At 40.0% G+C, this 21,326-nt stretch overlaps 1 protein-coding gene across 1 annotated transcript in view; it reads right to left on the reverse strand.

Annotated features, from left to right (window-relative positions):
• Nucleotides 1–857: 857 nt before the first annotated feature.
• The window catches only part of prdm5 (PR domain containing 5), a 64,141-nt gene continuing 43,672 nt past the window's right edge, over nt 858–21,326 (reverse strand). The window contains exons 14-16 of the mRNA XM_074668618.1: nt 18,484–18,569; nt 8,184–8,288; nt 858–1,625 (exon numbers count right to left, since the gene is read on the reverse strand). Of these exons, the coding sequence (XP_074524719.1) occupies nt 1,461–1,625; nt 8,184–8,288; nt 18,484–18,569 (356 nt within the window). The 3' untranslated portion in view covers nt 858–1,460. The remainder of the gene's footprint in view (nt 1,626–8,183; nt 8,289–18,483; nt 18,570–21,326) is intronic.

The raw sequence follows: 21,326 nt of genomic DNA on the forward strand, positions 1-21,326 counted from the left end.
TAAGACGGGTGTGCTGAAAGGTCTTTGGTTTCAGGTAAGGATGGGGTAACAGGGGGCATCTCTGTTTACAGTAACAATCTGCATTTGTTGTTAGAAAGTAAGAAAACATAAAACTACCACAAAGGCACATAAACTACAAAAAAAGACAAATAAGCAACAACAAAGATATGAAATGTAGAGTAAAACAGGGCTTGAAACAAGGAAAAAAAACCAAAGAGATACAAAATAACCACAGAAGGAAGCAGAATGAGTCCAAAGAGAAACAGAAGCATTATTGAAGGTACAGTGTGTAGAAATGGGTACATTAAGAGGTAAATAGCAGTCAGACACTTCATCTAAACACTCCTTGCTTCCCTCTGCTCTGTAAAGGGTTGGCAACCTTAGAGAACAGGGATGACACTCCCCCAAAAAACTTTTATCAGCAAACTTTGTGAACAATAATCCCTCACTTCTCTCCATCACCTTCCAAACTGTCCTGTCCTGTGTAGATGTTTCACGTCTCATCCCAAATAAATGAAAACAAAGTTTCAGGAAAAAGATGGTTTTCACACCCCAGGGCTCCAATATATAAAACTAATAAAACAAATCTAATCAACCTTCCTAAAATTACTCTCTATTTCTACCTGGTCTGTTCTGCTAAATGCCACTTAATATGACACATCGTACCTCTATGTGACACAAAAAACAACCAAAAGATGCTAACTAGCAGATAATTTTAGAAAGACTAGAAACAAACAGAAAGATAGATTTGAAAAGAGAGACACAATGAGGAACAAAAAGGTAAGTCAAGCAAATCTACTTTTTCGACTACTGCTAAAAAGGGATGCAAAAAAAAAAAAAAAAGAAAACAGGAAAAAAGAAAGCACAAAGAAACATAAAACAAGACAACAAGTTTAAACAAAGGCCAAAGTTTGACAATGCGACATAAAACAATTACAAAGGAACACAATGACAACAAAAAGGTGTGAAGGCAGCACACAAAGACTCTCTCTGACAGGACCGTGATTTTGCCAAGGAGCCAATTTGGTTAAAAGTCATCCATGATCTGAGATGCTCATTATTTACAGGGACTCTGGACACCTGGTACAGTACAGCTGGTCAGAGACTGTTACAGAAAAGGAGGTCAGGCTGGATCAGCTGGAACAGTAACACTGGTTTATAGTTTCAAAAAACTAGTTAAAAAATGTTTCAGTGAGCAGACACAGCGGCTCTGCTCGAACAGTATCTCAAACAATATCTCGACATTATGACAAAGAAAATACAAATGTTGGGCCATGTTTCCGTCTTGCTCAAATGTTTCCATATTGTGCATGTATGTATCTTTAATAACAGACTTTCTGCTATCTATCCATCTGCCCATACAGTATGTAAAGGACACGCTGCTCGTATGAGTATGCAGGAGATTGAGTTTTATCTGAAGCATCAGATAACATTCTCCAACCCTGCTCCTTGAATTGGCTCTAGCTTTCCGTTTCTCCATGCACGTTCTCCATGTGCACTTTGAGGTAGTCGTTCCTGGTGAACTTCTTGTGGCACAGCTGGCACTCTGCCATGGGGCGGTTGGGGTTGTGTGTGAGCTTGTGCCTGCTGAGCATCTTCTTCAAGCTGAATGACAGGTCACACACCTAGGGAACACAAACAAACACAGGAGTTAAGGAGTCGTGATTACAGCAAATAACAGGGCTGTGCCCGACCTGTCAGGCTGAATTACATTTGGCTTCTCAACAAAAGGATACAACTGTTTTTTTTTCTTTTTATGGTTCAGAGCCAAACTTAACTCCTTTATGAGCCAGCATGAGTCTCAGGTATTACAGCTATGATACGCATTTATCAAAGTTTCCACAAGAGCCAGCTGCCAATCTGACAGTAAACCAGCAACAAACAGTGTGTTTATTAATTTGCATCAAATAAGCTAAAGCTAAAGTTAGCAGTTTGAACATGAGGTAACCTCAAATCTCATTATCATCTTGGCTTTTGTTATTAGTCTTTCTTCTTGTTCATGACGATCGGGATAATAACTGTAATTTGTGTTGCAAAAGTAAATGACTTTGGAAATGAACAACGTATCAAAAGCTGATCAGCTACAGCTCAGCCCCTAAAACGAACAGATTTTCAGTGTAGATCTGCTGAAGTCATTTTTTTACAAACAATTCAAATTTGTCAGTGTGTTTAAAGCATAGACTGTATATAAAGTGGACAGTGCGGCATCGCCATTTACCATTGTACGTTTTTTAAGCCAAAATACCCCCGGCACAGGCGCAGCCATTGGTAGCTGTTGTGCAGCCAGAGTCTGCGCAGCAAAGACTGTGAGGGATTCTGGGAGAATCTGAGTGGAGCCAGGTTTACTATCCTTAAAAAAAATGCACAAGAATGGCAGCTGTCAATCATCGTTAAACGCAAAGCCTCATTTTTAACCTCTTATAACTAGGATACCATTTATTTATTTTTCTGAAAAAAAGAGGACATACATACAAGGCAGCCAAATGTTATCTTCAAACCACCACAACAGTCGGACGTGAGAAAAATTTCTACGAGGTGTGTTAATTTTTTAAAGTTTGACCACAGTTCATCTGGAATGACTGGAGAAACTGATTTTGTGTCCTATACTGCAGCCAGTCAAAAGAGGGAGCAGTTTTTGTGGAGACCCCACTTCAAGCCAAAAAAGATGACGTCCATTTTTTGACAGTCTATGGTTTAAAGACCATGTGTAAATTTAACCATGTAAATGAGGTTACATGTAGAGGTTTGGAAATCTGTACATGTTTAGTATGAACTCATAGCATTATCAAAATCCCTAAATTTTGCTGTAATGGCATGAGGGCTTTATGTGACTTGCTAATATTATGAGGTCATCACATAGAGATGGCTTGTTGAAGGAACGGGCCTCAAACACCAAGGTCTGCATCCACAGGCCTCCAGAGAGCTGGCCAATCAGAGGGAAAGAGGGTTAAAGAGACAGCAGCTAAAGAAAAGAGTTTCAGACAGAGGTTGAAATTAGGGTTTTCTAAAATAAACAGTGTGAGAAAAATAGGGAATGTTTTGAGCTGCAAATTATGTGATACATCCATGTGGTACCACGAGAACTGTATGAAGACTAAAAAAGCACAATACCCCCTCTTTAAGAGGTGAAGAACAAAGAATACATTTCAGTTCTTTTACATAATGCTGTTTAATACCTTTTGACACTTTTTGTAAAATCAACAGTCTGCTGTGCAGTCACTGCATCAGACAAGTAAAGATATTCTAATAACACATATGTGTTTTGAGTGTACGTCTTTTACTGTATTTTACAGCTGGATTAATGACCATGTTAACAGATTACGAACACAGCAGCTCAGCTTGCAGCCCCCAAAGCTTTCTGGCAAAATCTTAACAGTAAAACTGATGTCTCTATTTTTTTTCCCTCTTTTTTAAGCATGGGGTCTGTTTTTGCAAAAATTCAGCTATTAGTTAAAAAGCTGGCAGCTTCCTCACTCAAAACTAATCATGAAATCTTGAGTACAGGAATTTCTGATACTTTAAATCCCCAGTGACTGTAAATGTTTCTTTAACGGCAAATAATCAGAAGTAGTAACATATAACTGTCAAAAATGTAATGATATGATTTTTCATCACTAAACAGCTCTTATGCATATAAAAGGCTGAGATGAGCAAAAAGATAAGAGGTATCAGTTTGTCCACAGAGTGCCCCAAAACAACACAAACCAACTTTCCCTCACAGCAGCTTTAAGTCATTGTTTTTAATGAATGAGTCTGGTGTACGTGTGAGGAGATGACACCTGAGGTTGAATCAGCTGATGACAAAACGAGTGAAAACTTCAAGGTTGTTTTGAGACCTGTGTGGTAAGGTTTACCTGCCCTGTCTGTGTGCTCTATGTAACCAAAAACGACAGAGGAGTCACCTCTGAGTCCACTCTCCTTTGATTAGATTTGCTGATTTAGATGGGACAGGCCAAGAACAGGAGTCTGTACCAAAGTTTTTCTCTCCATAAAGTTTACCCGGGCACAGCTAGAGTTTCTGGGTGATATGTAAATCACACGCTGTGGACCTTGGTGACAGAGATCTTTTTCTTCCTCAGCAGTGAGAGGGAATGTGTGCAACTTAACATCCATCATAAATGAGCCATTTTACACTGTACAAATGACTCCGTCGTCCTCTATCAATCACGATAATCCGCCTCTGGCTGCTGTTCAGCTGCAGTTTAACGCACGGCTTGAAGATCACAGCATGTGTCCTCCTCACTCCATCTGTGAGGAGCTGCAGGGCGATGAAATATGTTCAGAAAATTTCACAGACATTCTGAATCTGTGCCTAAAGAAGACCTTTGATAAAAATCACAGATTAAAAAAAAGATTCTTGTGATATCATTTCATACTCCACCTTGAAGACGCCACTGGTCCAGGATTTGTTTTGTCTCACTAGTTCTGAGCTGACTGCTGTAAAGCTCTGCCATCAAAGGAGCGTCTGACATTGTTCAAACAATCCACAAATCTGATCCAGAGTTGGTACATTGTTAGATTTTGGATGAAGTGAGCTGATGAGAGCTGGGCCTCCTCGCCAAATCGCTGCACAGATGTTTCTGGATGCTGCAACATTTTTAATGCCTCTGTGACAGACACTGCTCATACAGCCCCTCTGGCTCGTCTGGAAAATGTTCCAGGAACTATGTGATGATTTTGTCTCTCTCAAAATCCAAACCCAAAATAAAATCCACATGCTATTTCTATTATCTTCAATAGATGAGCGCAGAGTTATTTACATGAACGGCTCTCCACAGCTGGAGGACGCATCCACATGAATGTTGGATGGAGCTCTGATACACTTTGTGGTGTTGCTTCAGCGGCAATGAATAGGACACTGGTTTTGTGGTTTGAAACAACAACTACAGAGTGTTCGTTGAAGTATGGGCACATTTTCTGGGTTAACACTCAAGGCGATGCCACTGAGTGAGGTTTGTCAGGGTGTTAAACTCAGATGAAACATCTGAAAATGCAGATGGTTTGATTTTTGTAAAGTGACAAGATATTTGGACTCGTACTGTCTTATAATTTAAGACAACTGTCAAAGACTGAGTGGATCAAAGTCTGGCATTTGGACTGGACTCAGGTTAAAGTAAACTCCAGAAGGGTTGGCTCCAGAAGAAAAGAGAACTTCTGAGTCCGGATTAATATGTCCATTTTACAGCAGAAATAAACATGTCTACCACAGCCTGGTACAAACGCCTGCTCATCTATACACCTGAATGCCTCTTTATTCATTTTTCATCCACAATGGCTGAATTTTTCATAAGTTATCTGATTTGATTGATTGGTAATAATAATAACCATCATCTACAAAGGATGAATAAGGGAAAATAAATAGTTCATTAACTATTAGTTTATAGTTATTATGTACTGTTAAAAAAAACAATAACTCTACAGTGACTAATGTTTGATAAGGATTTTTAATGCTATAATTGATGCTATTTCTAACAGTTTATTGATGCACACATTATAACATTTCATACACTTTATGAAGTGTTTGTTCATGAAGACCAATTTACTTATTAACCTTTGAGGTGTTTTAAAATACATCTTTAAGCATTAGAGAGACAAATGAACTAGGTATTTATCCATGGTTTGTAAATATTTTATTAAGCATCCATTAAAATTATTTGGATGGTTATTATAAAGTTGATTTTTAAGAAACATCAACTGCTTTATACATGGTTTATTAACCATTCATCAACATTATGTGGAAGAGTTAAGTAACAACTAGTAGTAGTATTGCTTTTCAAATGAATAATTTATTTAAAAAAGAAACAAAGAAAACAAACAAAGTAAAACCCACATCATAAAATCAGCAAAAGTGACCCAAAACAGACGAGTACATGCACGACTCATTTGCATGCAGTCGTCTGCTCTGGCTGAAGCTGAGAGAGACTACTGTGAGTGAGGGGCTCATTGAGGAGAGTAGGATCAAAACCATGGACCGTATAAAACATGGAGGTAGCCTCTGCGACGTCACCCGTCTTTTCCTGAAACCGTGAAATAAGGCCAATCTGCGGATGCAGCCACATTAGCTATGACGCCGGCTGTGAGTTCTCCTTAGAGCAGCAACAGGGCGCCGGCCAGTCACATGGCCTGAGCTGTGCCTCTGATTGGAAAATTAACGATCCTAATAACTCCTAATAGACTTCGGAATGGAAAAGAATTCACTCACCATACAGTGTATGCGATAGTGAAATCAATGTTTAAGACCCAAGCCGTTTTTTGAACCTGGCTATAAATATTTATTTCAATGCCGCAAAAGACTGTTTTTGTGGCTGGATGTGTACATGACTTCAGGTCTTTCTGCAGCCAGCCTCAAGCAGGTTCTGGATGAAAAGCAACTTTTTGCACTTATGCATAGGCTTCATTTTTACTAATCAGATTTTGCCCCTTGATCAAAACTTGCTTTCAGAACAGAGTCCAGAAAATTCATGTGTCACTTTTTTGAAAAAAAAAGTTGCTAAAGGGGTCTGAAAAGACAAGAGGCTAAGTTGGCAACACTCGGTCACAGTTTTAGTCAACACTTTCTTACCACAGTCATCATAGCTCACAGCCCAAAATGCTCTCTTAGAGCAGAGTGATACAATGCCACAGGCACATCCTCTAACTCTAAACTGTTTTATTCACACGCTGTTTCCACAGCACACAAGCCTCCCTCCACAACTGTCCTGTTAAGGGTGGGCACCTTTCACATTTGAAGTGATACAGTACCAATGCCCAGTACTTGGCAATCGGTATCAGTACTCAATGGTACCAATTTTCAGTACTTTTGTGTGTGTTTATATAGTAGCAATACTAATTTGTTTAATAATAAAATCTATGTCTTGATGTCCAGCATGGAAAATCACCTACTCTTCCGTTGCCTTTCAGTCACAAGGATGTGTTTAGGTACTTAAAAATTGTATTGTTTGATTTTATGTTAATCGGTACTCGGTACCACAGACAGAATTCAGTCAGTATCCATAAAAGTACCTAAGTCAGGGCACATCGCTAGCCCTGCTACACCCCTTTGCCTCACATTGCACACTGGTATGATTAAAACTACGCACACAAACTCTAAACAAAGTAGCAAACAAAAGAAAAAACATATGATCTGACTGACACACATGCTCTGAACTGAGTCAGGTAAACCAATTTTTTTTCATAAACCATTCCATTCCTTTTACACATACTGGTTTTGTACCTTTTGATCAAAAAAATAGTATACACATAAGTTTAACTCAAAAGAGGACAAAAGCATCTTAAAATTTCTCTGTTCAATAGCAGCCTAATGCTGCTGAATTAACTTTGTAAACATTTGCTAACATTTTTTTTTCATTAGGAGTGTCATGTTTCGTCTTTGCTGATCTTTTTGATGTTGAATTACCCTGAACATTAACAGAAAGTGAAAGTCACTCCATGTACAAGCTCTGTTAATCATCATATCTGACTTACATAATCATGACTCAAAAAAAAGAAACATACTCAGAACATGACGTTAAGTGGTTACTGATTACTGTATGCACCTGCTCCTCCCACCTCTAATGAAATCAGAGCAGAGATACGTCACGTGTCTTTGCCTAAAATCTCCTCCTCTGCTCCTTCCACTACAACACCCCTGTCTCTAAGAAGAGATGAGTTTTAAAGTTAAAAAAAAAACTTTGATCCAGACAAAAAACATAATCTTCATCCTGACAGGAAGGACTCTTGCCCACAATCCTTTGCCTTAACAACTATCTACATGTTGAAAAGTTTCTAAAAAGTTAAGTCAGATTAAAACGGAGGAGAAGCAGGTGTGGCTTCAACACAAAAAGCAGAAAAACAGCGTTAATCACCCTTCATGTATGTTTCCAAATCAGAACGCTGACAAAACACAGAATTCAAAGAGTTTGCTCCTTGCATGGACAACATCTTTTGTCACACACACACACACCAGTCTCTGAGAGTAATTACTCTCCTGCAGCATTATAAGCAGACGGTAATTTCTGCCTCTGATCCTCTCAATGTGTTTACGTGAGATCAGCCCGCTTGGCCCCTCAAGAGTAGCAAGATCACTATCTGCCTCCAACTGAGCCCCCCAAACCCCTCTTTAACTCTCCACATCTGGCCTCATGCCATTGAATACACACACAGACACACACACACACACACACACACACACAGGAATCACTCACGTCACATTGGAAAGGTTTCTCTCCTGTGTGGGTCCTCATGTGCTCGTCCAGACCTCGTTTCTGGCTGAAGGCTTTGTTGCATTCGCTGCATTTATATGGCTTCTCCTGCAACAACACACACACACAAAGAGCGGTCAGTCAGTACAGTTAGTGTGCAGCACAATACAACACAACACCTACATACTACAATGCATCCCTGGTTTCATCACATATGGACCAAACATGTCCATTTGTGTCCATTACGGGGAACAGCAGTGTAATAACACACACATGTGCGCGTAAGGGAAACAAACACAGCACAGTGGAAAACACATGATGTGGAAATATCCAAGAAACACACACAAACATTCACACCAAAGCTTGGTGTTAAAATGATCTCCATACTTGACTGTAATAAGTTTATACCATTAAAACTTTTAACTGGATACGGAAAGATTTGATTTTATAGAGGAAACAACCCACAGTTATGACTTTCTCACTGCTCAAAGTCACGCCAACTTTTAACACTTTCTTTGAACTAAATAAAGAATATAAGTCATCAAATGTCTGAGAAATGGGAGGGAACAAGTTGAGTTAAGCAGCCCCGAAGTTGGGTGACCAGTTTCCCCGCTTTGTGCGGGACTGCACGCCTTTTTGATTAATTTTCCCACATCCCACAAATTGAGATAATGACCTGCATTTGATTGGCTCTGGCCCCTGTATACAATCGCCTTTCTCAGACACCAGGATGTAGATTTTGGTGAATTAATATGGAAAGTCCTCGGAGGTAAAGGAGATGGGAACATGTTTATTCCACCAGTGCAAGAAAATTCACAGTGGGTGTTTTTAGAGATGCACAGATCCGATCCTGGTATCGGGTATCGGCCCCAATACAGCCCCTGAAAGCTGGATTGGGTATCGGTGGGAGAGGATCGGTCTGAACTCAACACTAAGTCTAAACTATGATTTAGTCTACAGGGTATAAAATTCTACAATTGAATAGTCACTTTTGTGAGTTCTGAAGCTTTGTTTTAATCAAACTGCTGTTAAACATTTAAACACTTACAGTTTAAATAAATATCAACTTCAGTAATTCAATATGTGCTCATTTTTTGACTTTTACTCAATACATAACCAGTCTTATCCCACAGTGGGGAATTTAACCATTTAACACTGGTATTGGATCAGTATTGTATCAGTCAATACCCAAAGCCAAAAGTTGGATTGGTGCATCTCTCAGTGTTTTGGGAACTCAATCAGTTATTTCTCCATCATGCAAGAAGGTGAGTACCATGTGAAGCAACACACGTCGTGATGTGAAACATACAAGAAACAGCTTGAACAGAAAGCCATTTTCATTTGTGCCTTTTTGTTTTTTTGTGCACAGATTATTTGAGCTGCAAGAGTTGAAGCTCCAATAAAAAATGATGATACTCTAAATGTATACAAACACAATATTTCACAAGCTCCAAGGAACTTCAGGTTTCCCTCCTCAATTTTTACAAGGAGTTTTCAAAGAAGTTTTTATGAGTTTCATTTTCCTGTGACAAATGCACTTACTTGTCCTATATAGAAATGTTTATGCTTCAGAGTTAGATGGACATTGTTTAAAATCTAGACTTTGTTTCAGAATTGTGGTACAGTGTCCCACATTGTCTTACACAAACATACATTGACCCACATGTGGTTTGTAGGCACCTGGTCACCCTACTCCCAAAGCCATGCTGAGAAGCATCAGTTATACACTGAATAAAATTACATAAATAAAATAGAATATAATATAATAACGTAAAATATAAAATAAAATAAAATAAAATGCAATAAAGTATGAAATAAAATAAAATACAATAAATAATAAAATAAAATAAAATAAAAAATAGAATAAATAAATAAATAAAATAATATAAAATAAAATTTAATTTAATTTAAATAAATAAATACATAAATACATAAATGTATCAGTTTTAAGAAATTTCCATGCCAAATTAACATTTAATATGGGGTCATAGTCCAAAATACAGAACATGAGCCTGCTTCACAGATTGTAGATTATAGGATAGACACAAACTTTACAACGGGAAAAAAAATAGTTCAATAACTTTCCTAGTTGCATCTATTTTGTGACATTTTTTTCTGTACGCATAGAAAAAGAAAAACGTGTTTCAATGGTACTTTTCTGCCGCCCTCTCACCCCTTCTCAGGGACTGATCCCCTCTCCCACTTCACACCCGGTGTTCTCCCTGGGAGCTCATGAAGATATGAAATGAAAGACTGTACAGCCCCTGCAGTAAGGAGGAAATGACCGGCGTAGGGGCCATCAAAACCACATGGATTCCTTAAAAGAGTCAGGAAAACAGGGCGCAGAAACCCCCTTTGAACATATATCAGAGCGCGGGCTCTCTGCGGCTGTAGAGTATCACTCCTCTGCCTCCACACCTCATCAGTTTACCAAAGAACATTTCCTCTGCGCCGTTTGGAGGCCCGCCTCAGTGTCAGTCAAAGCAGCTATCTCGCTGTGGGTGTGTTTGAACTAAAAACTCAAAGTGTGTGTGTGGGTGTGGGTAAATGTGTGTGTGGGTATGTCCTGCAGTGTGAGGGGAAACGGCGGTGCCACCTAAAAGACTGGGGGAGAAGTGAGAAGTGTGCAGATAGCAGGAGTTTGTTCCCAGTGTCACTCTTTGGGAAGCTGTTTTTGACAAGTCTGGCTGATAGCGAAAAGGCTCTACCCATTTGAAGCTTAGTTGTCATGAGAACGGGGTGAATGCAGGAAGTAAGGGTCCTGGGAAAGGCGCTATCATGTGGGCGGGGCAAGGAGCGCCCAATGACACAGGATACAAAAGGAGGTAAAGATCAGGTTCACTGCGTGTGTGTGTGTTTAAGTATGCAACTGTTTGTGTGACTGAATGAAGAGGGGGTGTGTGTGGAAATAAAGCGCGAGTGTGTGTGTGTGTGTGTGTGTGTGTGTGTGTGTGTGTGTGTGTGTGTGTGAGAAAGCCGCCTCGAGGAAACACTCAGTCATGATCTGTGTGATGCTAATTTCCAAGAAGCCCTTCTTTTCCATACGGCATGAATGGTTCCTGTATGACAAAGAAAAAACTACACAAGGTCGGAGGTCAAAGGTCAAGAAACACATGGACGGACTTAGGTGATGGGGTATACCCAGAATGCATCACTGTGACCCCAGTAACATCGAACATCTGTACTCGGTGCCCTTCACTCTCCAGCAGCTGTTCATTCGGTGACCTTTGACCCTGAATCTGACCACTGTGAGCAAAGAGCACGTCTATAAATGCGGAGATGGAGTTCGGTTTATTTACTCCAGACCGGCCTCACTTCTCATGTGTCATGTTTAATGTGTGTGAGTTTGAAAAGCTCAAACAGGAAGTCATTGTGCTCCACCGGGTTTTAAGGTGCAGCTACAAATCAACAAACAGCTCCAGCTCACAATGGTCTTTATTATGAGGACGTGAGTTATGCACATACACCAACAATGGCGGTCACTTATATCACTTTTATTACATCCTCAAAGGAGGTTGTGTTGTCAAAGCTGATTTTTTTCCTTTCTTACTTTTTTATTTTTTTCAGCAGGATAACAAAGTGCTTGACAAGTTTATGCTTTTTTGGGCTCTGCAAATAAGACAAGTGCAAGAAAGTGGAGTGTTGCCAACTTGGCAACTTTGTGGCTATATTTAGCAACTTTTCAGACCCCGATGGCAACTTTTTCTTTTCATTCTTTTTTCTTTCAAAAAAGTTACTGGCGACTCTTACTCTCCTCAATGAGCAGCGAGTGCTGTCATGAGCCCACCCTCTATCCACAACACAGAGAAGTCCTCTTCACTTGCTGCACAACTGCGTTCAAAGGAATTAAGCAGTGCGTGTCTCAGTTAGGGATGTGCCATATCATACTGTCTACAATACTGCCAATACAATTTTTTTAATGATATAAATTTGTCATTTCACGATATTTACAGTGCAGAGGCGCAATGACGTATGACGCTCCCTGCTGTGAACAATAATGGACAAGAGTGAAAGTAGCATGGCAGCATCAACTTTGTCCTCATATGAGGATTTAGTGCCTAAAAGAGGAGCTACCTCAGTGATGTGGAGGTGGTTTGGCTGACCGAAGATCAGACACGCAGCAAAACACATTCGAGACACCCTCCTCACATGAAGGCATGTGAGGAGGGTGTAAAAGCTATGTTATTATTGGTGGATTTTTTGCCTCTATGATGGACCTGTGGTCGAGCCAAATGCCCAAACCCTAGCCTTACCCCTATTTCACACATACGGTGTGGGCCCCGCACAGTTCCACGCATTTTAGGGGCGTGCCAATTCATACTGAATGCGTCTCTGGAGCACCATACAGTACAGCGCAGGGCAGCGCCCATAGCAGCTTGATACCCAGGATCACAAGATCACAGGAGTACCACATGTTCCTGCAGGAATCCCACCCATGACAACGTACTTTCACGGTAATTAATTAGTATGATAAGCTTATCTGGCCCTCTCCAAACTTCAGCACCTTTAGCCCATGTCTTCTCCTTTCTCTTGGTGTCCTTGTAGAAAGAATCTGTTGTGTCGTGTACAATTATGAAGTTTTTCACCTACAAGTTTAACTTTTCTTCCTCCAAAAATCTGACAAAACGTCAGATTTCCTCTGAATCTGACCTACTTACTATGTTTACATTTCAAGCTTGTGTAGTGGTAGTAAATGATTGGGAAAAGTAGCTTCCATACTGTGTGTGCAATAAAATGCTGTTATTCAGAAGCAGCAACCACTAACAGGAAGTTGTTGTTTTTTTCCCCATATTGTCATAAATATCGTCATCCCAAATTGAGTCCATATCGCCCACCCCTAGTCGTAGGTCCATTCTGCCAGTCCCAAGCTCAGATAAAGGTGGTGCTAGATATTTATACATCATTTAAAAAAATGTTGGTGTCTCTTTACCTGCTCCCTATCTTTCCTACGCAATTCCTCTCTCTTACAGAGTCCCTGTCAATTACAAGCAAATTACTTATTATGCAAACTAAGCGATGGCATCGATTAGTGCCTCTTAGTGACTCCTGGGACAGCTAGTAGAGACTTTCCTTACTGAGGAGTTGGCATGTTGAAATTAGCAGCGTCTCACCCAGCTTTAATCATATTTTAAATGGCAACTTGCCTCATTCAGAATAGATTAAATAAATATATGATATAAACGGTGGAATATTGGTATATCTGATAATCTGGGGTATTAAAAACAATATTAATGTTGATAACACCAAACCAAACTGAAAACTGTGACGATGTGATTAGATCCAAACCATGGATTTTGTGAACCGTTCCATCTCTAGCCTGTACGCTCTTTAATTTGCCTGTGAATCATTTCACAGAGAAAGAACAGTTTGGATCCTTCTTCTTTTACTTTGTCCACAACCTCAGCACAGATACTCCCAGTGATGGGACTTCAGGCTCTTTTCAGTGATCTGGATCATTTAGCTTAGGTCAGCAAAAACCGTCTCTTTTGCCTAACAAAAACCATCTCTCAGAGCATACAGGTTCTTAATACAAGAACATGACTGGACTAGCATGGTAAGTATTTACACTAGGGATGTCCCGATCACCTTTTTTTTTGCTCCCGATCCAATTCCAATTTTTTTATTTTGAGTATCTGCCGATCCCGATATTTCCCGATCCTAGCGACCTTTCAGCAATGCATTAAGAAAAAAGAAAAGAAAAAAAACTCCTACAAGTTGTCCTTTGAGTTTTTTTTATTTTATTTAAATGAAGGTATCATTCTAGCCAACATGGATATAGGTTTTTTTGTCCACTCAGTGCGGCATTGGATCAACAAAATAAAAACAAAGCTTCTCAGTGGTGCACCACAAGATAACCTTGTATGTGTGTGACAATAAGGTTGAAATTTCTTGTTTGCAATATCGTTGTACTTGTTATAATGACAAAAAAAGTTATATTCTCAAATGAATGATGTTCTATTATACACATTTTAATTAAAAACAAGAACTAAGGCCCCAGGCTTTTTCCGATTCTGTCTCCCCCGATCCCGAGCCGATCCCGATCACGTGATCGGATCAGGACATCCCTGATTTACATATTTTTTATCACTTAAAAAAAGACACAATTAAACGTGTAAAGTGAGGAGAAGTTGATCAACAACAACCGTTCAAAAGGACGAGATGGCGGCTTTCAGCAAAGCAGTCTGGTAGCTTTGAAAAGAGTGATGTGGAGGCTGTTTCTGACTGGAAAAAGAAAAACTGACTCTTATCTTATCTGACTTGTATCTTCATAGAAGTACTCTCGTTTATGTTGACTAAAATCCAAGCTTGTGTCTGACAAAAAAGGAGCTTCCAGTGGCACATGTAATTTGAACTATTTTGACCATATTCTTGGTTGTTTATTGTAGGCATATCCTAGAGATGTCCAACATTTCACCTAATGCCCCTTGCATATTTGTAAAAACCCAACAAGAAAGTTGACCAGTTGCTTTTTATTATGATTTTGTGATTTTTCTTTGTTAAAGCTGCAGCACCAACAGCCACAGTCTGACTTTTTCTAATCAAATAAGAGAAAGTTTGTCTCTGACAGCTACAGTTAGGCTCAAATGCTAAAGTCAAAAACATGAAACAGCTTTTCATCAACAGAACATTTTAAAAAAAGTTATACAATATTCTAAAGCTGAAGTCACATCCATTCTCATTAGAGATCAAAACAATGTTAAAAAATTGTCTTAATATCCAAAATGTCATCAGTTCATATCACCGTGCAATGTGTTCCATTTCAGCGTTCCTGTCATGTGGTCTGTGGTCCAAACACACAAACGCCAAACGCATCCATCTTTAATGGTGAACATTAACAGTGCACCGCGGCTCTTTCAGCTCAATGACATTTGTTTTGCTCCACAGTGACTTCATCTGGCTCTGCTGTTTGTAACTGTTCAGCCCATATTTCAGAGCGCTGTGAGCAAAGACAGATCTGAGACCATTAAGATCCAAACATCAGTGGGTTTAATCAGCAGCACACTCCATAATTATACCTGCCTGTGTGTGTACAGAGAAACGTCGACCTGGGCTGGCAGATCGCTCCATTATCAGCACGCGTTCAAACAGAGCGCCGAGCTCTGGACAGCATTAAAGAAAGATCTGTGAAATGAACTGTGCTGACAGCCGACACTGTCACAGTCATAGCTGTAAGAACCAATGATGGAAGTGTACGATGAAACATTTATTAAGTCTCATTCATCAAAAGTGGCACCAACACACGTCCAGATGCTCCCAGGGAGTTAATGGAAGTGTAGAGGGTTGATGCAGAACTTCAGCGCATCCAAAAGTGATGCTGTACTAAATGCTGTCCTAATCCAGGAAGTGACCTCACGGCGCCCAAAGGGACACCTTCCTTCTCTTGTCTCCACCCTGAGCCCTGACTCACATCAACAGGGATTTCTGTATTTTAAAACCTGAATTTGATTTTTACATATCTGTGCTTAGATCACTACAAGGAGCAGAAAGCTTTTTCAAACTGCTTCAGTCACTTACTTGAGCCTGCAGCAGAAAAAAAGGCTGTAACAGCTGCTTTGTGATCAGAGTGTGTTTGGTGAAACTGAGGTGTATACATCTAAATCAGGAAATTGTTCTGATTATTAATGCTCTGTGTTTATATACAGTAGCTACAACAGGCTCAGATTTTAGGTTTCTGACACTTTTACAGACTCTTTGACCTCACAGAAAACAACTGCTGTTGTCTGAATAATCTTTTACTTGCAGCCACAGAAACACTAATTGCAGGTCACAGGAGTTGCAGGTCTAACGCTGCTCTGATTGGGTCAGTTTGTATCGAGGTCAATGTGTAGTTTAATGCTACAAACTACACATTAAAAACATGATCAAAAATCCTTCTTCTACTTGTTTAAAGGGATAGTTCAGTTTTTTTGAAGTGGGGTTGTATGAGCTCTATGTGACCACATTAGATACAGTAGAAAGGTGTCTCCTCTCCCTCAGTAAGACACAAACTGTAATCGATGGTGACGAGGAAATAGACGCTAACAGGGAGAGACCGTACCAAATTCAAAGGCTATTTTCTCTGCCTACAAGAACTAAAATCAAAAAGTAATACCACAGTTTAAGAGTACGCTACATAAAATATTTTTTAAGTGCATTAAGTCTTCGGAAATATAAACATTTATCCGGACCTAACTAACTGGTCGTGTCCTGCCGCGCAGCACTAGTGCGCTCCGTCCCCCCTCCTCCTTTCAGCTGTAGGGAATGTAAACAAGCTATGCTTCGAGCGCTGTTGTAGCCTCATGTAAGTTTGATCAAGTATCTTAATTCTTTTATTTGTACTCTAAGGATTGTGAGGCAGCATAGGAAATTCAAAATGAGTGACTATGACAGCGACGATGAAGTTCCATTCACTTTGGAACCAGAAGGATACCTGTATGAACCGGAGCACACAGAAGAGGAGCTGCTACAGATGGAGACTGAAAGGAATACAGAGGAAACATCCGCAGACACTGGACATCAAGATAGAGTTGGAAATACTCAGTGGTGTAAATGTCTGAGCTGTGACTCAATGCCCACGGATGCTGAGTGTTAGTGCTGCCACGAGTGGAACTTGGTTACAGACACTTCAGGATTTGTCTGAGTTAGAGGACACTGCTGGCTCTCAAGCCGTCTGTATAAGTCATCACACAGATTTCCCTGCTCTTCTAAATTCTGGATTGTCCTGTAACAGCAACAACAACAACAACAGTCGTGGCAGCAGTAACACTCAGCATCTTGATGTCCAGTGTCCGTGGATGTTTCCTCTGTATTCCTTTCAGTCGCCATCTGTAGCAGCTCTTCTTCTGTGTAATCCGGTTCATACAGGTATCCTTTTGGTTCCAAAGTGAATATAACTTCATCGTCGCTGTCATAGTCACTCATTTTGGACTCATAGAACCCCACTTCAAAAAAACTGAACTATCCCTTTAATGAGTGCATTTCTCAGACTCACTCTCTCCACCTGTGCTGCAGAAACACAGATTGATGCCTTTACAAACTCCAGACAGAAAAACTGACTCCACCAATGTCATTTAGAGCCTTCCCTCCACTGGGCTCCAAAAACTATTTCTCTACTTGCTTTTGTAACCCGCTTTTTGTTGTCTGCAAAGAAAAACCTGCTGCTGTATAATGGTGTCTGGTCTCCCTCTGGAAACTGGTGTAATTTAATTTTCTAGTTCCAAATAAATCAGCAAAAACAAGTTCATTCAGTGGGCAACTTTGGTGGCACAGTCATCATTAATAAACGGTTGCATTCAATGCCAGCTGTCTGACCTATTAAATCATTAAGATGCCATAAAATGTCAAATTGAAAAGTCCCTAAATTTAAAACAAACAAGGCTCTCCTTCAGAGATTTCATGTTTAAACAATTAAAACATCATTTCCTTGAACTTTTTTTTTTTTTTCAGCAGCACGGCCATTTATTTTTTCCCTGCCACACACACTGTCCTCAGGCATGACTACATGAATCATGAACCTACAAATGTAAGAATTACCTCATTTTAAATGTGCAAGGAGTGTCAAATCTTTGAGACACAGAGGAGACAGGACTTTCCTTTCTGGACAAAGTGTGTCATTCAGAGGAAGGTTATTTAAAAAAAAAAAAGAGAAGAAGACGCTGGAGCAAAAAGCTCAAAATTGAATCATAACAATGGTGTGACACCTGGCACTGGGTCAGCATCCCTTTTTCTGGATCTGCTCCCATCCACTGCTCTCATTTTATACCACTAAAAAATGCAATTACACGCCAACAATGAGGGACTAATAGAGGTCTCCTCTTATTTATCACAGGGCTGTTTTAAAGTATACATTTTGACCCGAGGAGGACAGAAAGCACAGGTAGTAATAAGAACCTTAACAATAGCTCTATTTTATTCAGGTGTCTGAGTGAGCAAGGACAGGCAGTCAGCACAAAACCAGGACCCTGAAACTGAAGCAGCCAAACACAGACAACATTAGAATACACACCTGTGCTTCTCCTACAGCGAAGCGTCAGGAGGGGTTTCTGCTGTGAAAAAGCAGCACCTATCACCACCACCTTCATAACCTCAGGAAATATACAGCATCTAGCTATAGCACTAGCTATTTGGGGGTTTTTTTTGGAGCGGAGTGGTGAATCAAAGTGTGCATCATGAGTGCAAAACCACAAATTTGCATCTGTTCAGATAAGTCTGTAAAACCAGGGTTGTAACACGAAGCAAAGAACTTGAAAATGAGTGAGACGCTTCAAGTAATCAAAGTCAACAATCCTTCAGAAACATTGACACAGAAAAGAAGGAAACTTACTCGAGTGTGTGTGCGGATGTGCATCTTCAAGCCGTCGTTCTTGCTGAAGGCTTTGTCACAGTAAGGGCACTGGTATGGACGCTCACCTGGAGAGCAACAGAGATATAGTGTGTGAGATGAAACATTACCGGAATGTGTCAGACTGGAGGGCAAGCAGCCATTTAGTCTTACAGACACTGTCATGGTTGTCTTTTGTTTCTGTGTGTTTTTTTTATTTTTCACTTCAATCCAGCTCAGGTTGTGTTTTCTTTCACCCTTGTGCAGGCTGGTAGGCCTGTTTTTTCTTGACATTGTTGCTCCTTGGCAGAGCTTAAAATGGTCTTGTAGTTTGTCCCCCTGAACATCGTCTCATTTTAATCAGCGTATAAAGCATGGTCTTTACAAGAGCTGGTTGATAATTTATTGTTAAGTTTAGGGAGGTTGTTTTCCCATATTTTAAACATTGATTTAAAGTAACAATGCTGGATGTTCACAAAAAACATGTGCACTTTCAAACTGCTACATATTAATTTTTTGTAGAAATCCTTGAATTTGTTGACAAATCAAAACACTCCAATCTAAAAACAGCATGAGATCTTCATGAGATCCTTCCTGAAATTATGAGGTCGTCACATAAGCATCTCCTCACTGGTTCATGACCAACTGAAAAGGCAAGCCTCAAACACCAAGGTCTGCCCCTCACCCCACGCCCCACAGGCCTCCAGAGGGCTGGCCAATCAGAGGGAAGAGGGTCTGTAGAGCAGGGAGTCCTAAAGAGACAGCAACTAAGAAAACACGACAGCGTTTCATCCGTAAATGCTAAAACGCGGTGAATAAAAATCTGCGTTTACACAGAAATGCTGAGGGACTGAAAATGCTGTAGTAAGCATGCCTCGCCTGTAGTTGGAGCTACAACTATCTTGTGCAGAAGCTGCTTTTGGTAGATCTCCACTGAAGTACAGTTGAACCAATCATCTGAATACTTTCTTGTTTCAGCCATTGTCGTGTATACAGCCCCTAGAACAAAGCATTTTGGACAGAGACTGAAAAAATGGTTTTCTATCACACCAGTGTGAGCCACACAATACCCGCTCTTTAAGCTCCTAAAAGAAGTTTCTAGCCAGTTATGAATCAGTAAATAAGGATGGCTCTTTATGACCGACACAAGCAGTTAAAACCACAAGTGACTGACATAATGGTTCCCTCTACAAACTCTAACTCATCTTTGATAATAGTTATTTTATATTATATTGTGAGTTATTTTTAATTGTTAAATTGTTATATTTCTAACATTAAAATCAATATCACTTTTGGCTTCAAAAATCCTGTGTTGACTTGAATAAACCAGCTTAAAAAGAAAGGCTCACAGTCAGGTGTCGAAAAAAAAAAATCAGACATTATGTAAGTTTTCTGTGCTGCAGAGAGCGATGTCTCATCTTACAGAAAGTTTAAGCGTCCCTGCCTCTGTCCTGTGTTCTTCTTGACCTCCTTTGACCGAGCTACTGCTCGACCAGATATCCTGCTTTCAGCCTCTTTCATTTGGTATGCGCACTGACTTTCCACTGCACGGAAAAAGCTTATGTTGGCTTCACTTCATGGCTTGCTATCTGAGCTGCAACTGGCCAACAGTTTAGGAGCACATCAGAGGAGATGTGGCTTATCCAAACTGGATCAAAAGGAGTCCAACCAAACGCGTACAGATCCTATCTGAGCTCCCTGCGATGATGACAGAGAGAAAGTGACAGGCTGTCAGTCAAACAGACTGCTGACACATGGATCTGTTTACCGCCTGCTGATCCACGAGCCAGATAAGAGCAGCCAGGCTGATTACTTATCTATAGACAGGATATGAGGTAACCTACAGAACCGCACTGAAATTACAGAGAGAGGGAGAGAAATACAGTACAAAACTGATGAGAAAACACTGTGTTTAATACTATATTCCAAAGGTGTACCTTTTAAAATCTTTATGGGAATGGGTACCCACGGCCACACATTTGTGCTCTTTCCTCCACTACAATGATCTAATTTCTCATCTGCTTCATATAAACCTAATCTGTCTTCAGTGACTAATTGTCGAACAGGCAGGCAAGTCGTTTTATTGATGGGGGAGATGCTCTGTCCCTTTAAGTAATAAGGTTAATTAGCTGTGTTTCCTTGGGATTCAAAACGCAAAGATGCTTATTAAATCAGAAAATCCATCTAGGGAACAGTTGAGAAGAGGAATATTATCCCTCTGCTATAAACACAGCTGAGCAGAAAGAAGATTTCTCTTCTGTTTCTTACAGTGATTAAAAAGGCATTTCTGGATATGAGTTCATGAAGAGCTAATGTGCAGAGCTGAAAGCTGAAAGATAGTTTATCTCTGCAGTTACAAACAAACATTTGTGAAATGTTTGGATTAAAAGGGGCTGTGAGGAGTTTCTAAGTGATCTATAAAACAGCCTCTCTTCTAGATATATGCCTGATTGTAATCCACAATTTAAAATGAGATTATCTGCATCAATATAGGTTACTTTGAAATGCTACTTGTTTGCATTGTTACTCTGCCAAAAAACGATTTCTAGGTTTAATTTTGCCGTGATGATGGACACAAGAGCCTAACTGTCAGACAGAAAAAGGACAGAAGAGCAGAAGAAAGCTAGACAGGAGAGTGATAGAGCCCAAGCTAAAGGCTAAAACATGAGCTTAACTGTTAACTGCGATAATGTCCATTCCAACCCACAGTCAGCAGTTATTCTCCAGTGGTCTGTTCAAACTTGAGAGTCTATGTTAGCTCTGCTTGGTAGATGACTGGCAGGACATAACCAGGATTTACTAAAGTTACACATTACGGTCATGTCTCAGAGCACAGCACAATAAGT

This window comes from Halichoeres trimaculatus, unplaced genomic scaffold, assembly GCF_033239565.1.
Source record: "Halichoeres trimaculatus isolate MK-OKI-2021-1 unplaced genomic scaffold, fHalTri1.1 fHalTri1_scaffold_4, whole genome shotgun sequence".
NCBI lineage: Eukaryota > Metazoa > Chordata > Actinopteri > Labriformes > Labridae > Halichoeres > Halichoeres trimaculatus.